General features: G+C 37.7%; 1 protein-coding gene across 2 annotated transcripts; it reads left to right on the forward strand.

The window, feature by feature from the left end:
* Positions 1-1,431: 1,431 nt before the first annotated feature.
* On the forward strand, positions 1,432-17,835 carry LOC137075284 (uncharacterized). 2 transcript variants are annotated; one of them, XM_067443666.1, is made up of 21 exons: positions 1,432-1,595; positions 5,484-5,887; positions 6,231-7,902; positions 8,043-8,315; positions 8,414-8,803; positions 8,899-9,324; positions 10,367-10,633; positions 10,730-10,981; positions 11,090-11,335; positions 11,410-11,667; positions 11,931-12,239; positions 12,341-12,610; positions 12,700-12,783; positions 13,215-13,371; positions 13,790-13,854; positions 13,929-14,140; positions 15,704-15,960; positions 16,053-16,166; positions 16,419-16,590; positions 16,661-16,705; positions 16,839-17,835. In XM_067443666.1, exons 2-21 carry the CDS (start codon positions 5,533-5,535, stop codon positions 17,126-17,128), a joined length of 6,114 nt encoding a protein of 2,037 aa, XP_067299767.1. In that variant the 5' UTR covers positions 1,432-1,595; positions 5,484-5,532; the 3' UTR covers positions 17,129-17,835. The 2 variants fall into 2 exon arrangements, 1 of the variants encoding a protein (XP_067299767.1); XR_010905024.1 differs by lacking the exons at positions 16,053-16,166; positions 16,419-16,590; positions 16,661-16,705; positions 16,839-17,835 and adding an exon at positions 15,154-15,388 and having other exon boundaries at positions 15,704-15,822.
* Positions 17,836-18,168: the final 333 nt, after the last annotated feature.

Below are 18,168 nucleotides of genomic sequence, written 5' to 3' on the forward strand. Positions count from 1 at the left end.
ACTGCGTCATCACAAATAAAACACACAATTAACTATGCTTACAAAATATTTTAATAATCTTTTAATAAAGGTTGTCGATTCTCAAAACAAACAAAAATTATAAACTCAAATTTTTTATTTCAATGAACTCAAAATTTGAATGCAACCAGGTAACTTATTTTTAAAATATTTATTTTACAGTGCAAGATCAAAGCCTGAGTTGACAGATTTGTGAACTCAAAACTCCTGTAACCCTGAGTTTGTTAAACTACCATCATACAGGCCCTAGCTTTGGAGAGTATAAGCAAACATGGGGAAACGAGTTGTTGAATACATTTAACACAAATCAGGAGCTGATTGGCAAGTGTTGATATCAATTTTGGCTAACTAAACTGGAAAGTTACTGTGAAGTAATGATGGGCGCATTTGAAACTCTGCTTCATGAAGCTTCGAAACCTCTGCTAATTGCTTGTTTCAAACCATTTAAGCACATATAAATTTGGCTTGATTTCAGTAAATAAAGCTTTGCTATATCATAACTATAAATATCAGCAGTTCTCTGTAACCCATTAACTAGTATGGTTTTTACCATACCTGATCTTTGTATGATATGATAAATGTGTTGACATTTCAATGACACATTTGTACAATGAATTAAACAATAATAATTAAATCTATCCTAGAATGTTTGGCCAGTTTTTATATGATAAGAATTGAGTAAATATTGGTTGTTTCATCTTAGTTCGGAGCTGTCTCTGACTGGTGATTGCTGAAATAATCTCCCCCCAGTAGCTATTTAAGTTAAAAATTACTTGAATGTCATTTAAACTCCATCAAAAGTAATAGATCAAAAATAAATAGTTGTGCTGTTTGGTGGAAATCAAATGTAATTTAAGTTTTTAACCACAATTGAGTCATAAGCATTTACAAGCATCTTTTTTTTTCAAATAAATAAAAATCTCAGGAAGTAGAGACAAATTCAGCAGAGACCGTCATGAACATTTACAAACATAATCGTTTTTTCCCCATATAAATTAAGATCATCAGGCAACACTGAAGATTGGAGAGATGTTTAAAAAAGTTTGTGTTGCTCTGTTTAACAATAAACAATAACCTATTCCAAAAAAAATTGCTCTTATCAACCCCCCCATCCCTACATTTGAATATAACACGTAGGCTAGGCTATTATGATGACATAAATTAATATGTAATAATGGCATAATATGTTAATGAATTGCATTTAACACAGGGCCTACCCTACACACTTTAAAAGTCGTATATTACATAACGCAGGTGTTTCGAGCGCTTCAGTGAATATTGTGAATTTGTTCAATTAATTTTCTCCATCACTACTGTAAAGTGATATCTGAATAGCTTTAAAACCCTGAAAGAGATCGTTACGACCATTAGCCCAAAAGTCAAAATTTGGTTGACGCCCTGCTGCCCCGGAACTTCGTCGTAACCGAAAGTAAAGCCTAGTCGGATTGCTGTAGTGGTATAGGCTATATAAGGTCTCAATGGAGAGTTGGAGAGCGGATCTTGTCTATGGGTGGCTTACAAACCTCATGTCTTTATGGATCTGGTTTGTGCGAGTCTGAAATGATGCACTGAATAAGGTAGGTAACGTTATGGCTACAGCTGATTTCGGTGTCAGTTTGCGTCAAGTTTTAGACAGGAACAGAATGCGTCTAAAACGGTCGCAAAGGATGATATTTTTGCTGCGATCATACATTTATAGGCTATCTTATGATGAAAAAATTGCGTACGTGCCTTTTTATCTGCATGTTATGTGATGAGTAGTAGCATCACCACCAGTGTCGTTCCTAGGCATAGGCAAACAGCTAGGCGGTCGCCTGGGGCGCCAACAGCTGGGGGCGCCAGTGAGCCCCCGCCCCAACAAGATTTTTTTAGTTATTTCATATATATTTTATCATTCATAATTCGTACTTTTGCTATTTCAAGGCATTATAATTAGTTGCGATCATTGGAGTGAAGTCGCCATGGTGATAGTGGCGCTGCAATGAAATGAGATCATGTAGAGGGCGGCAGGGAACGTCGTCATCCGTGGCGTTGTAACGCTTGTGTCCGAGTGAAAAATGCAATTAATGTAACTGGAGTGGATGCAAACACGGAGGCGATTAACATCAAACAGATCGCACTTTATTCCCCGCTGAACTCTCATCACAAACTCCCTTTCCGTCCACAGCATTACTTAATAAAACAAAATAACTGACTGTTAGCAACAGAAAACAGAAAATAATCCACACACATGGGAGCTCAAGACTCAGTGCGCACATACACAAAATGCAGACTTCGTTTGCAGGGAGCGCGCGCAACTCTTAAAGGGACCACACTATATTTCTACTCGTTACAGCTTGCTTTAGTTTCATCATCATGATAAGGTCAAAGCCATCAGGGGCTCAGTATCGAAAAAAGAGAAAATATAAAAAAGAAAGCGAAATATATTTATTTATATACAGGTATGTTAGTATACTTATTGGTTCACGTTACTTGTTCTCTACTAATCTGGTCTCTCTATGATAACGTTGAGCAAAACATTACACTGAATATTAGTACTGGACGGACCACACGCCATGCTCATTTCTGTTTTAACTCCTACAGTGGCCGATTTAGTCCAAGATTAACATGGCTTCCAGTTCGACCTTGTTCATGACTGCCATCGAGTGTTAAAACGCAAAAAGCGAAGCTTGAATTTACGGGTATGTCCCTCTTTGGCTAATGTACTTTCAAGATGGGAGGCAACATGGCGACCGGCATTCGAACCCCTCACCCGTATGTATTTTCAGTGGCATATTATAAACTTACGAGTTAATACTACATAGACCAACTGCCACATTCTGCGTGTCGTCATCAGATGAAAACAAGCAATAATAACGCAACAAAATGATTTAAAACAAAAGCCAGAGCAAATACTTTACATTGGATCTGCAGTTTTATATAGAATCAATACAGAAACAAACTACCTGTGAAATTAGTAAGACTTCCCCGGATTTCCCGTATCATAACAAGCAAAGAGTCTCAACTGAAGGAAAAAAACGCTGCCTGCCAAAACGCTCTCAAGCGCTTACAGCGAGGCGTTCCCTTTCGAGAGGTTCCTCGTATTGCGAAAGGGAAAAACTCCTTTTCTCGAGAATATGAAGCAAAACTTTATTAATAAAGGTATCTATGTAAAGCGTAGTGCAGCTGCACGGCAATAACCCGGCGCGAGGAGCGCTCTGATTGGCCGGGCCGCGGCAACTGCAGGAACCTATGGTGAGGCGTCTGAGAGGAGCGAACCAATGGGGGGCGCTCCAGAGAGACCGCCGAAAAAGGGGCTTATATTAGCATACAGGAGGCTACATTAGACCCTGATTCACCATAGGTGTCAGATTTTATCTCCTTCAGCGACACCGTTGCCGACCTCCGGAATCAAGCAAACCGCCGTTGAAAAGCAACCAGCGAACATCCCTGCAGCCCTGAGGACGCCGGATTCCCAACGGGTCTCTGCCTTCAGCAACCAGCATTCCAGCTGCGCCATCTGGCGTTAATATCCTTTATTCTGTGTCTATGTTGAGTGTGTGTTGCCGCTGCAACGGCACTTCTAAGAGCTTACAGGCTTGTTCTATGTGAGGACTCTCTCGCCGCAGACAGAGAATACTAGAGTAAACAAACAAACTCGAGCTGAAGCTCTCGTCACTATGCCGCCGTGCTGAAGAAGCGCCGCGGACAGAGAAGAGTTTTCCTCACTCTTCCTCTTCTCTCGTTCAGTCGCGCCAAGAACAGCCACGGACAGAGAATACTAGAGTGTATAAACAAACTCGAACCGAAGCTCTCGGTTTTTGCCGCCGCCGTGCTGAAGAAGCGCCACAGACAGACGGAGCTTTCCTCACTCTTCCTCTTCTACGTATTCTACGTAGGTTGCGCCCACTACACAGTGCGCGCCACTGCACATTATCTACAACTACATACAAAAAAGCTTTTTCTATGTAGGAAATGTGCCCACTTTACAGTCTGCACTCCTGCACCCAAGCACTTTTCACAAAGCGCACTCACTCACATACAATATAAATGTGAGGCGCTAACACTATCCCTACAGTGTTACAAGCTCAGTGTTACAGCACAAGCAACCGGGTTAACAGGCCCCTAATACTAAGCGGCCCACCCCTGAATCTAATTCAACCCCTGGCTTCATGAGCCCAGGCCTGCCAGGTCATTCCTGGTATATAAAATTGGGTGCTGAACATATAAAACGAGGTTCTCGCTACAGATTTGCTCGCAGACCCCCACGATTCAAGCCGTGGTCAAGCCCTCAGTAAGAAGCAGTGTCAGTCACGTGCTTCTCGCTGAGGTGTTAAAACTGTTAAAGGAGAGAGCGGTGGAAACAGTGCACCCAACGCTAGAGAGTCAGGTTTTTACTGTCGCTAATTCCTCGTCCCGAAAATGGATGGCGGTCTCAGGCCCATTTTTCAGACATCTGAACAAAGCACTTATGACATGCTCGTTCAAGATGCTGACGGTGAAACAAATCCTTGCGCACATTTTTTGAGCAAAAAATGTTACGGACTGCTAGCCTGGAAAAACCCAGACAACTTTCGGCAAATTTAGATTTGCTCTGCAAGTAGTCTGGAAAAGAGCTCATTCAAACCCCTTTCTAATCCGTCGAAATCGCTGCACCAATCAGAAACGTTGGGGCGGGCTTTACACCATGACGACAGCACAGCGACGGTGAAGCAGATTTTGTACATTACTAAGATGGATGCCGCTGTGGAATATCATTCGTTCGAATCAGCTATCGCGTCTGTTTTAAGTGATTTAAACTTTTCCTTTTCGTTAAAACCCGAGCAAAGAACAACACTCGGCTACCAGATGTGGATTACACCGGCTACTTTGATGAGGAGGATGGGGAGTGTGATAATGTGCTAACACACACACACACACACAGTAGCTCTGGATCTGGCCTTTCTGTGCTTATTTCCTCTCACTAGATCTGATAATCATGTAAAAAGTGTAAATAATTGTAAATAAATATTTTCAAATATTTCAAAATATTGCAAATTGCGTTCTAATCGCAATACAAATGCCTCACAATGGGGGCAAAGGCGATCAGAGCTTGACGTTTCAGTCGGTCTGAGATGCTATGTGGTTTTCCAAATTTTGCATAAATGTTGATGGAGTGGCGGTGGACACCAGCTATTACCATATTTCTTTTACAACAACTGCAAAAGTCGTCAGAAGCCATTGCAACATCTTCCTTGAAATCAAAAACAGAGAATTGTTATCTCAGATGTTTCTCCGTCGCTCTGCATACGTCATTATCTGTTGGTGACGCACCTTTGGAAATGATTTGTCTATGAAGGTTTGCCAGACCATAACTCAGTTACTACGGAGAATGGTCTGGTTTTAACCAGGCTAATGGACTGCATCTTTAAACTAAAAAAAAAAAAAAAAAAAATACTAAGACTAATGAGTTCAAATGGTCTGTTCCTTTTTTTTCTTCCTCACAGCTAATTTTTCAGATTATGGTTACGGCAAGAACAGAACAAAATCTTGAGGATGGCGAGCACCCAGCAATCGGCACAGGAATTCCTCCTAAATGGTCAAACTCTGCTAACTGGAGGTCGTTTAAACTGTGATCCTGTAATTGAAGATTTAACCCAGTGCAAATTCTTCATAAATCATGAGCTAAATTCGATTGAATCTGCAGAAAATAGTCAGGATAGGATAAGGATTTTGCTCGACATAGTTTTTTCTAAAGGAGAAGCAGCATGCAATACCTTCTTAAAAATTATCTACAAAAAAAGAGTTCAAGTATTTCCAAGACCTGTTTTAGGGGAACCAGATTTACATCACTGGATTAGTTGCTTCTCCTTCCAGGATGAACCACAATCGCAGACTGCAAACCTAGAAGGTGAGTATCAAGCACAGGTATGCTATATTCAAATTTTTAAGATGATGATTATCGTGTCAAGTGGTTTAGATAAGTGCATATTTATTTATACGTTACATTTAATCTGAGGCGTATAGTGATGGGGGGGAGGTTTGGTTTGAGACAACCTGCCTTGTTTTATTAAAGTTTTTTTGACCTTTTTAGAACAAAATCTCAAAACAAATTTAGAACATAGAGACTATTTTGATGGACCTTTTTAAAGTCTGGAGCAAGCATTTACTACTCAGATTATTGTGGACTAGTTTTCATTGTACTGTTGTAGGTCATATCACTGAAGAAATGTGTTTTAAAATATATTTTTCAGACCCAGATCCTTGTGCTGCATACCAAGGCCTTTTGAGATGGAAAGCAAGACAAATACTGGAAGATAAATGGAATCAAAGCATGCTTTTTTTAAAGAATGAGCATAAAAGCAAACCCTTCACATACATACCCCTTGTTATGGACACAGATTGTAGTACAATTTCAAAGCTTAAGAAGAACAAGGAATACAAGAAATCTCGCTCAAAGAAACTGAAGAAATACATTCCAACAAATAAGAAAATGTTGTCTCCCAAAGACTTACTTATGAATGATGAGAAAAGCATCCTGCTTGTGGGAAAACCTGGAGTGGGCAAGACAACAGTTGCACTGGAGATTCTTAGACTCTGGACTGAAGAGAAAAGCATTCCAGTGAGTTACATGTTTTATTTTGATGAGCCACTGATGAGAGTTTTCTCCCAATCTTCATATCCTCTTATGTGGAAGGATCTTATATTTCAACATTACATGTGCCCAGAAGAAGCATCAGATCAAGTTCTTGAAAATATTGAGGGCAATTCAGAGAATGTTGTGCTCATTTTTGATGGTATCATGGATGTGACTGGAAAAAACGCGATTAAGCTGCTCATGGAGAAAGAATTTTTGAAAGATGCAAAGGTCTTGACCACTTGCAGACCAGAAGCTGAAGATACAGGTTTCCTGTCAGACTGGCCATCTTATCGAGTTGAGGTTCAGGGTTTTAATCACTGGTCCATCTGTGAATACTTCAAATGGATGTTGGGAACAACAGATGACATTGGTGCTTTGAAAAACCCAGAGTTGTTTAGTTTGTGCTCTGTACCACTGTATGCCTTCATAGTAACTGCCTGCATTTCAGTAAGTCCTGTTGAAGCCAGGAATAAGCATTTTACAATTACGGAGATGTATGTCCAGATTTTTCGCTTTTGCATGAAACAACATGGACACCAAAATGTGGAGCACTTGGATAAGTACATTACAGACAACAAGAAGGACATCATAAAATTAGCTCAAGCCTCCTATCAAGCAATGCTAGCAAGGACAGTGAACCTGACAGATTTGGATCATGAAGACAAGCCTGTGCAAAATGCCTTCTTGACGAAGCAATTCTGGAACCCATCCACAACCTCTTGCAAAGTGTATGCATTCCTGCATAATACAATGCAAGAGTTTTGGGCATCTCTCTTTCTAATTTTAAATCCTGACAAGATCACTAATGTGCTTGATCGATGCAACAGCGAAGAAGATGGAAAATATCTCAAATATATTATGCCATTTTTGTCTGGGCTTCTCTCTGATAATCTAGTTGTGCTTATAAAGTGTTTGGTGCCAGTAGAACAGATAGAAGCCACCCGTGCCAAGTACTTTCAACAGATCATTGATACTTTCCTTTACACTAAAGAACAGAATCAAGAAGGTGATTGTGAGCAGTTTGTGGACACTGACAACATCCTGTTTGTGTGTCGATGCCTTTATGAGTACCAGTCTCCTGAGGCATGCCTACTCTTCCTGTCAAAGATTCAGTATGAGCTGGATTTAGAGGAACAAACACTTGATCCTCACCAGTGCTGTGTACTATCCTATGTGGTCAGTCAAACTAAACATCCGAATATTGATCTGGACCTCACAAATTGTGACATTTCTGACTCTGGGGTGAAACTACTTCTAGGCTCATTAAAAAAACTGAAACTTCTCAGGTACAAGAAGTTAATTTATGGCTGGTGAAACAAACTATCACCCCTTTTCACAATTTTATAGCAATTACAAAAAAGTATATGATTTATAAGATTTTTAATGTATTTATTTTTGCTTTTTATACACATTTTTTTATTCCCAGGTCAACAAGCAGGATGCAGTCTCAAATTTGGAGAGCGGCTTTTGAAGCAGAACAGTTTTCAGATTTTGATAGCCTGTTTAGCTTATTCGGCTTTGAAATGCACCTCTATGCACATGAAACACAAGACCAGAAAGTGTTTCAAAAGATAGGAGAAATCCTTAAAAAGAAGAGATCAGAGAGCATTCATATGTTTCTGCATGTAAATGAAAGCCTCATAACCAGATCTTTGCAGAAGGCAATTTTTGAGAGCTTATCCAATATTGCGACCATTAGGTACAACCAGTAAACACTTATGTGTTCCAAAATAATTTGAACTTAATAGTTCAACTTAATTTGTATATATAAATATTTTGTTGTTTTGTTTTTTATAGGATTTCCCCCCATCAATTCAAGGTAGCAATAGAAACAGACCTCTATGTTCAAGGAGCTATTTATGAGATGAAGACTGGTCAACGATGTGTAAGGAATCTGCTACCTGTTTTCAGCAAAGATCAAACAGAAAACTTTGAGGAGCAGTGTACATTTTTGCTGAAACTGCATGAACATGGTAAGAACATGAATGTTCTTCCAGTTTTGCAACCTGTTTTTTATGCATTTCCACCTACATGGGTTGTAAAGCCTTCAAACCCATCAATGTCACTGCTCTTCCAAACCATGGAAGCTCTAAAATTAAAGAAGCCAGCGGAACTAGATAGTGTCACATATGTGCTCAGTGAACTTGACATTTTTCTTCATTGTACACCTTACGTAAAAGAAATAAGGTGAGTAAAATTAACCAACTTTTTTTGGAAAATGGTGGTCGAAAATAAGGATAAAAGGATAAAATAAAAGGATAAAATGCACCTTTTTATTGCAGGTTCAGTGCTGCACTCAGACAGCCTAAAGACATCCACAACATTGTGAAGACTGTTACTGACCTTTTCATTCTTGCATCTGAATGTGGAGAGGAGAAACTGAAGAGCCTTTCTGCAGCATGCAGTTACTCAACCTTTCCCTTTGCTGAAGACAACAAAGACATGCAGAGCTTTTTCCTTTTGGATCTCTTCACCCAGCTGAAACAAAGTTCATCATGGAATACGGCACTACCAGCATTGAAGCCCATTCTTATGGTTGCCCCTGCTGTATGGACAGTGGATCTACTAAAACTAGAGAAGACATTTGCTCTAATTGAACTACTAAAGCTTCAGACGGTCACAAAACCTGTGGAGCTCAGGAACTGGTCGTGTGAAAGAGAAAAACTGAAGAGTTTCCTCAACTGCTTACCCTATATCTCAAATCTTTGGTAAGTAGATTAGATAAAATTAACGTGCATTACTAATGTTCCTATGTCAGTGCTAAAGGGGTAGTCCAAAAATGTTTTTTTTTCCATCGCTTTCATGTTGTTCCAAACATGTATGACTTACTTTCTTCTGTGGACTGATAAACTAAGGTATTTTGAAGAATGTTGGTAACCAAACTATTTTGGTTACCAGAGACTTCCATTACATGGACAAAAAAGAACTGAGGCATTTCTCATTATATCTAAAGTTTTGTTTCACAGAAGAGAGTCATACAGGGCTGGAATGACATGAGGGTGAGTAAATGATGACAGCATTTTTTGGATGAGCTATCTCTTTGAAGCAGGGTTGTCTAAACTCGGTCCAGAAGGGCCACTTTCCTGCAGTTTAGCTCCAACTTGCCTTAACAGACATGCCTAGAAGCTTCTGGTATGCCTATTAAAGGGATTTTTCACTTTAAAATGAAAATTCTGTCATCCTTTACTCTCCCTCAAGTTGTTTTCAAACCTGTATGAATTACTTTCTTCAGCTAAACCCAAGGGAAGATATTTTGAAGAATGTCAGTAACCAAACAGTTAACTGGAATCATTGAGTTCCATAGTAGGAAAAAAAATACTATGGAAGTCAATGGCTCCAGTTAACTGTTTGGTTACTGACATTCTTCAAAATATCTTCCCCTGTGTTCAGCTGAAGAAAGAAATTCATACAGGTTTGAAACAACTTGAGGGAGAGTAAAGGATGAAAGAATTTTCATTTTAAAGTGAACTAGCCCTTTAAGACCTTGATTAGCTGGGGTCTTAATAGGCATACCAGATACTAGACATATGTCTATTAAGACCTTGATTTTTAACACATCAAAAATGTGTTTAATTGGGGTTGGAGCTGAACTCTGCTGGACAGTGGCCCTCAGGAGCAGAATTGGACGCCCCTGCTTTAAGGTTTCATATTGAGATAATCATTAAGCAAATCATTTCTTGCATTTAGTTTGATATGTTTAGTAACTCACATTACATATTATATTAAACTCAATTTACACTATCTCTATAGCTGTGGTGAGCAGTTTTTCCAGACAGTGTGTGAGGTCCTCTCTGCAGAGAGGGAATGGAATCCAAAACAGATCATTGAGCTTTTGAGAGCTCTTGGTTTTAACATTTCTTTGATAGACATGCTGCAAAGTCGCCTCTGCAAAGCTGTTGCCGATGTTTTCAAACTGCTGGATAAAGAGGACATCTCCCTCAGTCTTCTCCCTCAAAAGATCTCATGTCAAGGTTGTGCCTACCTCTTTTCAAATATGAAAAAGCTTCAAACCTTGAGGTAATAATTTTTGTGATGAAAATATATTGCACAGTTGCAGTTTTTTGTTTGGGTCACAAATTTGATTTTTCTTATTATATATTTATTTATTTTCAGAGTAAATGAAATTGCAACTTCAAAGCTGGCAAGAATGGTTAGGTCACATAAAGAAATAAATTCCGTAACGGTGGAAGAGCTGTCTTTGGTTTTGTCAAACTTTCATCTATCAGAGAGAGCACTTTGCCAGCTATTAAGCAACCTGACTTCTCTTCTTAGAGTTTGGACAGTCCACAAGTTGAACCTTTCAGAGTTTAAAATTGAGCCTCATCTCCTCGGTCTGCTGTGTTATCAGGGTCCCTTGTCCATTAAGTAAGTGGGAAACATAAAACTGGCAATAGTATTGTTGGTATCTTGTATTAACATGTATTTGAAGTGTTCATTTACGTAAAAAATATTATAACAATTTTGTGGCAACAGATTTAATGAAGACACTCTGGAGCGACTAGCAGAAGTTGTGTATGATGCTCAAGATGTACATCTGACACAGTTGTTCCTGGAGAAAATTGATGGGGATTTGTCTCCTTGTAATTTGTCCTGGGAGGTTTTATCTTATCTGGTTCAGGTCACCAAAAAGCAGGTGACACTAGACCTTCCAGAAGGCAGATTTAATGTTCTGAAAGTTCCAAGCCTTCTTGCTGTACTGGACACAGTCTGCTTTAAAAGGCAAGACATTTCCTTGTGTACATCTACTTATATAAATTGAAATATATGAAAATAATTCATTCTTAATTATGCAGGATAAGCCCACGATTTGTCAGGGCTGCACTGAAGGAGATATATCAAAAACGTGCGGGTCATCTAATTGTGAAATTGGTCAATTCTTCAGCTAACCTGATTAACCTTTGCATGAGAGAGTTGGATTCAACTGATTGCAAAGCCCTCTGCTTTGCCCTGCACTATAGTGATGGTGTTAAGCTCAACCTGTTAAACTCTGTCGTGCCATATAATGAGACGGAGAGCATTGTAAAACTTATGCACAGAGTTTCAGATCTGAGGTAATGTGCTCATGATTTTCTTAAAAGTCGATTCACACCGCACTGACAGATGGCAACAGACACTTCTGATGGTTTTGTGCTAGCCATGTTAGAGCTGGTTTTCACAATTTAACATGCTGAATCAAAATAAGAACGTCTGAGATGTGACGTGTTGTAATCTGGTGACTGTCGGTGCAGTGTGACTGGGTCTTTACAACCAAAAAAATTTGCCACTTTTGCGCATATGGTCTTACTAACATTGCTTTTGTGCTTTTTTGGAATAGGGTTGATAGAAAGCTCCTGTTGAGTTTTCTTCATACCTCTAAGGACATGGAAAAACAAGGATATTCAGCATCTGCCCTATTGAGTTCCCTGAACCACAAACTTGACTTCTCCTGCAGTTCTTCCCTCAGTAGTGGCCACTTTGGTCAAGAGAATGGGGATGTTCTAACTCTGAGTCTTATGGATTGTACTGCCATTTCTTCTGCCATTAATAAATCAGCATGTGACACAGAATTAATTTTATACGACTGCCAAGCAGATGATTCTGCACTTGAGATTCTGTTCCCTATTTTGCACAAAGTGCATCTTCAGTGAGTCCTCACATATTTTAACATAAATTTGGTAATTGTTTTTATTGTTATTTTCTGCAGATTATTAAATTATTAATTTGCAAAAACTTCTACCTCAACAGTTTGGGCAAAGACCTTCTTTTTCAGTTTCTGACACTGATTTTCAATGCCCCCATGGCTATGTCTTTGAAATGGGCATCATCACTTTCCAAAGCACTTGGAAAACAGCTGGATCTCAGTGGCACTCCTCTTAACTATGATACGTGTGAGTCTCTGCAGTTAGTCTTGGATTACACAGAGGATCTTACACATCTTAATCTGAGTCATTGCCAGATCACAGATGCATGCCTGGATCTTTTGCTCCCACACCTTCACAAAATGATGATTTTAGAGTGAGTATTCATGGGCTCATCAGAAATCAAAGGACATTGGTGGTCTTTAAAAAGCTTAACCACATTGTTTTTTGTTTTGTTTTTTTTAGTCTTACTGGAAATGACATAACTGACAAAGGTGTTCAGAGACTGCGCAAAGCCCTAGATGGAAACAGTTTCACAAAGACCATATGGTAATTATGCTGTTAAAATATGCTAGGAAGCTATCATTGTACACTAGAAATTGGGGGAAAAAAGTAAAAATGTAATGGTGAAAAAAACAATTGTTAATTGGCTCATTTTAATTAGATAAACATTTTGGATGTCTCAATTCTTTAACACTTAAACTTAAGATCTTGGAGTACTCTATAATTTTTTGCATATGATTGTTTTTATTTGAGCAGCTATTATTTATAAGTAAAAATGATAAAACCACAATGTCACCAAAGTGCCTGATGCTTGTAACGTTGCCACTGTATTTTGTTACGTAAAAGTTCTGGCTATCTCAAGTATTTATTTATTTATTATTATTATTATTGTTTGTTTTTCGATTACAGTTTTGGTTTGTTCTGATGTGTCCTTTAGAATTAAACTTTTGATAATCTTTATTCAATCAATTGCACAGCCTTTGTGACAACCAAATAACAGAGATTGGCCTCTTGGTGGAAGAAGCACGCTTTGAAACCCAACAGGCTGGTGCAAGAAGGTGCACCCAACATTACAGTAAAAAAGATTTGGGATCAAAAAGTGAAACGGAAAACACAATCAGAGCTTTTGTCAAGGTATGGAACAGGTTTTTTTACATTTGTGTTATTTTTGTGCAAGAGTTCAGATATTTATAAAAGCATTATTTATTAATGTGTTATATGCTAGTTGACTAGCACAGATCGAGATTCAGTAGACCAGTGATAATGTTGCAATTCACTAGTTAGTTCGTCTAGCAATTCACAGACTCATTAGTTGGGTGTAGTCAATGAAGGAATGTTAGTAAACCCCAGCAGATCATGTTAAAATACTTTTTACAAACAGGCCATTTACAAACATATGGGTAATGTGAAGGGGACCTCAATTTTTTTAAATTTTTGCCCATTCTTGATTAGTTGTCAGTAAGCTTTGCTAGGATCTGTCACCTGAAGTTAAGTTGGATGCATGACTGTGCCAAAAGAAAACCGCTTCATTTCGAATTATCTTACGTCATAGAGGGAAGATCCTATAAAGGAGTTTGAGCCTGAACTAGAAGTAAATAATGGCAGGATTTCATACAGGTGAGTAAGTACTGTATGTCTTAAATGAATATGATCTTTCTGTGTGCGAATGTTTTCTTTTTATTGTGTTGTAGGTTTCAGTGCACATCCGAAGGCCTTTTCTTGTGCAGCACAACTGGGCTGTTGTTTGGAATGAAAGGAAGTGGATGTGTAGAGTACAGTGTGGTTCACTGGGATATGCGTCTCCTCATTAACACTCACTATGAGCCTGCTGGACCTCTGTTTGATATTAAAACCACTATGGGAGAAATCTATGAACTTCACCTTCCGCACTGTGAGACACATGGTAAATGATTCATTAACAATGATGTCAGCCCATCCAGTGTTACAATGTAGTGAGTCTTCACTGTTTACATAAGCAGATTTTGATGCTGCTTCCTCACTGGAAAGGAATCTTATATGTAACTGATGTGGAATACGTATAAAAACTACAACTCTTTAAAAGGAAGGTTGAATCATTATCTCAAAGGGAGTCTGACTATTGTTTTCTTTTACTAATTTGGCATAAATGTAATGCACAAAAACAGCGTGATTTCAACCACATCAAAAACACCCCAAAAAACTGTATTGAAAATATAAAGCAGCTAAGACCCTTCCAAACATAATACCATCTTGACCAATACAGAATAGCACTTACTGATCATATCTACGTCTCATCCGGATTTGTGCCTTCAGGCGGGTATGTTACATAGTTATCATAGCTACCAAAATCCAGTGTTCTGTATTTTGCGTACGTGAGTTTTTGCTGTCGATGGCTATTGCTGTGCGTTTAGCTAGAATGCCATACAAAACCAACCCATTGGGCCACTGAATCCGCATTAACGACAACAGTTGGGGCATCAGCCTTAGTCCTAATGGGTTGTTATCATAGCTATCAAAATCCAGTGTTCTGTATTTTCTGTACGTGAGTATTTGTTGTAGCTGGCTATATATAAAAAAAAAAAGTTGTGTACTGTGCTAATTAATTGAGATTTCTTACAGCTCTTACAGGTTGTTGGCCTTGTTTGTTTCGTTGCTTCTATTGATCTACCCTTTTTTGTAAGTCGCTTTGGATAAAAGCGTCTGCTAAATGATTAAATGTAAATGTAAATGTAAATCTGGGGACTCTCATTACATATTCAAATAAATTAGTCCGTTCGTTGCCCACAACACGAGCTTTAAGTCCAAGTATACAGTAATTGTGTACTATTTTACATTACATGGGATGATCTTCCATTTATGTTTTTCCGTATTAATGTAATGTATGAAAGTTTTAACCGCTTGCCACAATTCATTCTGGCATTTCCTGTTACGTCACAGACAATGGAAATGGTGCGAGGACTCAAGTGCATGGAAAAATGATAATTTATTGCAAAAATAAAACAAATACAAAACAAAACACCCACGAGGGGGCTAAAACACATAATAGAACATAAAACAAAAACATCCCAAATGAAATCCCAGGAGGAAGGGGAGACACCAACATGAAACAAGGATCCAACACAGACTGGCAAACACAAGGAGCTTATAAGGGGAAGAAATCAAGAGGGAACAGGTGGGAGAAATAAACACTAATCAGATAACAAGGGGGAGGGATCAGACAATGACAGGAGCACAAGCTCAACTAACAAAAACCTACATGTGCACACAAGACAGGACAGGCATGTGACATTTCCTTATCCGAAAATTACATATGCAATGATACCAAAAACAGCCTTTTGCTGCCAGTTGCTGTGAAATCTTTTCCGTCATAATTAATCAGTAACACAATACTAGTGTTTATTGTAAATAATTTTTCGAACAACTTGGATATAAATTTTAATGGTGTTTCTGTCTCTCTCTTTTGTACCTCTTATCTTTCTATCTACAGTTGATGCGATTGGAAATCTTTCTGTTGTCCATATACACAATGAAGACACTCTGGAATTCCTCTCTCCGGTTAAAATTTCAAAAACGCATATAGCTGTAAATGTCTGTGAGTTATCTAGCTATGGAATTGTGCATGAGAATGATCAAAATAACAGAATGATCAGGGGACAGGTGCTGCTCTTCCAGGAACCTGATATGTTACCAACACAGCAAAGGCTATGGGTTTTCCTATTGCCGAGTAATGTCCTACTCTCAGAGGTCTGCCAACCTTTAATTTGTTCTCCTTTTGCTTTTGAAGATTATTTGTAATAAACATCACATATTCTTGTTTCTTATTCTTTTGTCAACAGATAAAAAAACAGCAACAAGAGTATATGTTCATCCAAACCAGCTCTGACTGCAAACTAATGACAAATGCAAAGTATACTCTGATCTCAAAAAAAGCCAAAAGAGTCCAACCAAAGGTATTTAGATTCAGAGATGGTTTGTCCCAGACATTTGCTTATCCACACCTATAATCTATATATTAACCACCATTTTCTTTCACCACAAACACATTTATTTTTATGTCTTTTAGTTGTTTTTTCAAGGTGTCAAGCTAATGGGGCACATGTCCATTGGCGCAGAAAATGAACAATGCTTTATTGATTTTACCTGCTAATGTTGTGCAGCTTTTTTGTGTATAATTGTTTTTTTGTTTTTTTTGTAACCTTTAGGAAAAAACATTTGAAACCTTGCATGATGGTAATCACCATCCTACATTTGAGGTCTTCTTAGATAAAGATGTGACTGAACTGCGAATTAAAATTCAGCGTAAAATAAAGGAAAGTGATAAAATTACCTTCAAAAATGCATGGAGGCGTTGGATAATTCTCAAGAAAAACAGAGGTAAGACTTTTTTTAAAACTTTGTACACTGTAAAATGTATCTAAATATTTTGTATTTCTCGTCTCTCTAGATAATTACACACAAATAAGATCTGAAGAATATTCTAACAAATCAGGTACTATAATTTTATTTTATTTTTACATTTAAAACCTATTCATTTTTATGTTTTTTAAACCATATTCTCTTTGATTTTCTCATTTTAAAACATTTTAACACCTGATAATTATTTGTCTATGTGTGTGTCTAAGAAAAAAACTGGATATCGGATCTTGGTAAAATCATGGAGGATCTTAAAGCTGATGAGTTTAAGACGCTAAAGCATTTAATGCATAACACTGTGAATAGAGATCCTATTGGTTGGAGGAGACTTAACGAAGCAAACGACAGGTGTGCATTGGCGAGTTTGGTTGTTGAGACATGGGGATTCAAAGAGTCAGTGAAAGCCATTCAAGAGTTCATGAAGAAGCTGCCTCGCAATGATGAATTTGTGACAGGCCGACTGAAGCCGTACGTGATGCTGTTTGGCCTCGAGGGTTAGAGGCCTTTTACGGACTTTGTAATAATATTGTGAATAGACCTCAGTATAAATGCACTTTACATGAACAACAGTTTACCACAGATTGGTAACTTCGGACTGTTGACATTATATATGGCTGCTGTTTTGTAATGGATTTAATGTGCTGTAAATTGCAACAACTAGTTTGTTGCCGTCCTCTTCAGGCATTATATACACAAACACAATGTACATAAGTCGATTGATATAATATATATTTTAACAATGTTGTTGTATAAAACCTTATGGTTACTTACTTGATTTCGATACTTAATTTGAACCCAATTGTATTGAATTGTTGTATTATATATGTATTTAAATAATTTGAAAGGTTATTGTTGTTGTTTTTTTTATTACCTCAAACTAAATATCCAATTACTCAATTACCAAAATAATCGGTAGTGACTGCCCTAAACTGTAAATGTGGTTTCGTAATTGAATTTGTAAATTGATTGTGTAGGTCAGGTTGCTTATGTGTAGCCTACATATAGGCTAGGCTATTTGTTTAGCAGATAATATGAATATGTTTGCTACAATATGAATATACTGTAACTGAAAATTCATTTACTCTGCCTGTTATCTGTTTGTATTAGAATTATGTACAAAGATTTCACAAAAGAAGTTTAGAAATGTATGTCCTAATATTTATTGTCAAAAATGGAATCAACAAACAATGTAAACAATAAAAAAAATTGATAAAAGCAATAACAAGTTTAATTTGATAATTCAAATTATTATTTACCTGAAGTCCCTTACCAGGGACAAACTCGTACATAATCCAACTTTGCTTGCTTGCATAGAATGTGCAAAATTATCAGAACTTAAAAAAGTTCACAAAAGAGAGAAAGGCACGTATGTCTTTGAATGTCATTGTCAATCTAAATATTAATATTTCATAGACATATCATATTTCATACAACATTTATTTATTTATTTATTTATTTATTTATTTATTTATTTATTTTAATGAATGGCCATAGCTGTCATTAAAACATTTTACATATATCCTTTTTTAGAGTTTTTCC

The sequence above is a fragment of the Pseudorasbora parva genome, chromosome 1 (genome assembly GCF_024679245.1).
Source record: "Pseudorasbora parva isolate DD20220531a chromosome 1, ASM2467924v1, whole genome shotgun sequence".
Taxonomy (NCBI): Eukaryota; Metazoa; Chordata; class Actinopteri; order Cypriniformes; family Gobionidae; genus Pseudorasbora; species Pseudorasbora parva.

Excerpts from the sequence above, each read along its gene's own strand:
- LOC137075284 (XM_067443666.1), top strand. The coding sequence starts at position 5,533 with ATGGCGAGCACCCAGCAATCGGCACAGGAATTCCTCCTAAATGGTCAA. Across the intron at positions 10,634-10,729 it reads AAAAAGCTTCAAACCTTGAG|AGTAAATGAAATTGCAACTT; the intron begins GTAATAATTTTT and ends ATTTATTTTCAG. Across the intron at positions 12,611-12,699 it reads CACAAAATGATGATTTTAGA|TCTTACTGGAAATGACATAA; the intron begins GTGAGTATTCAT and ends TGTTTTTTTTAG.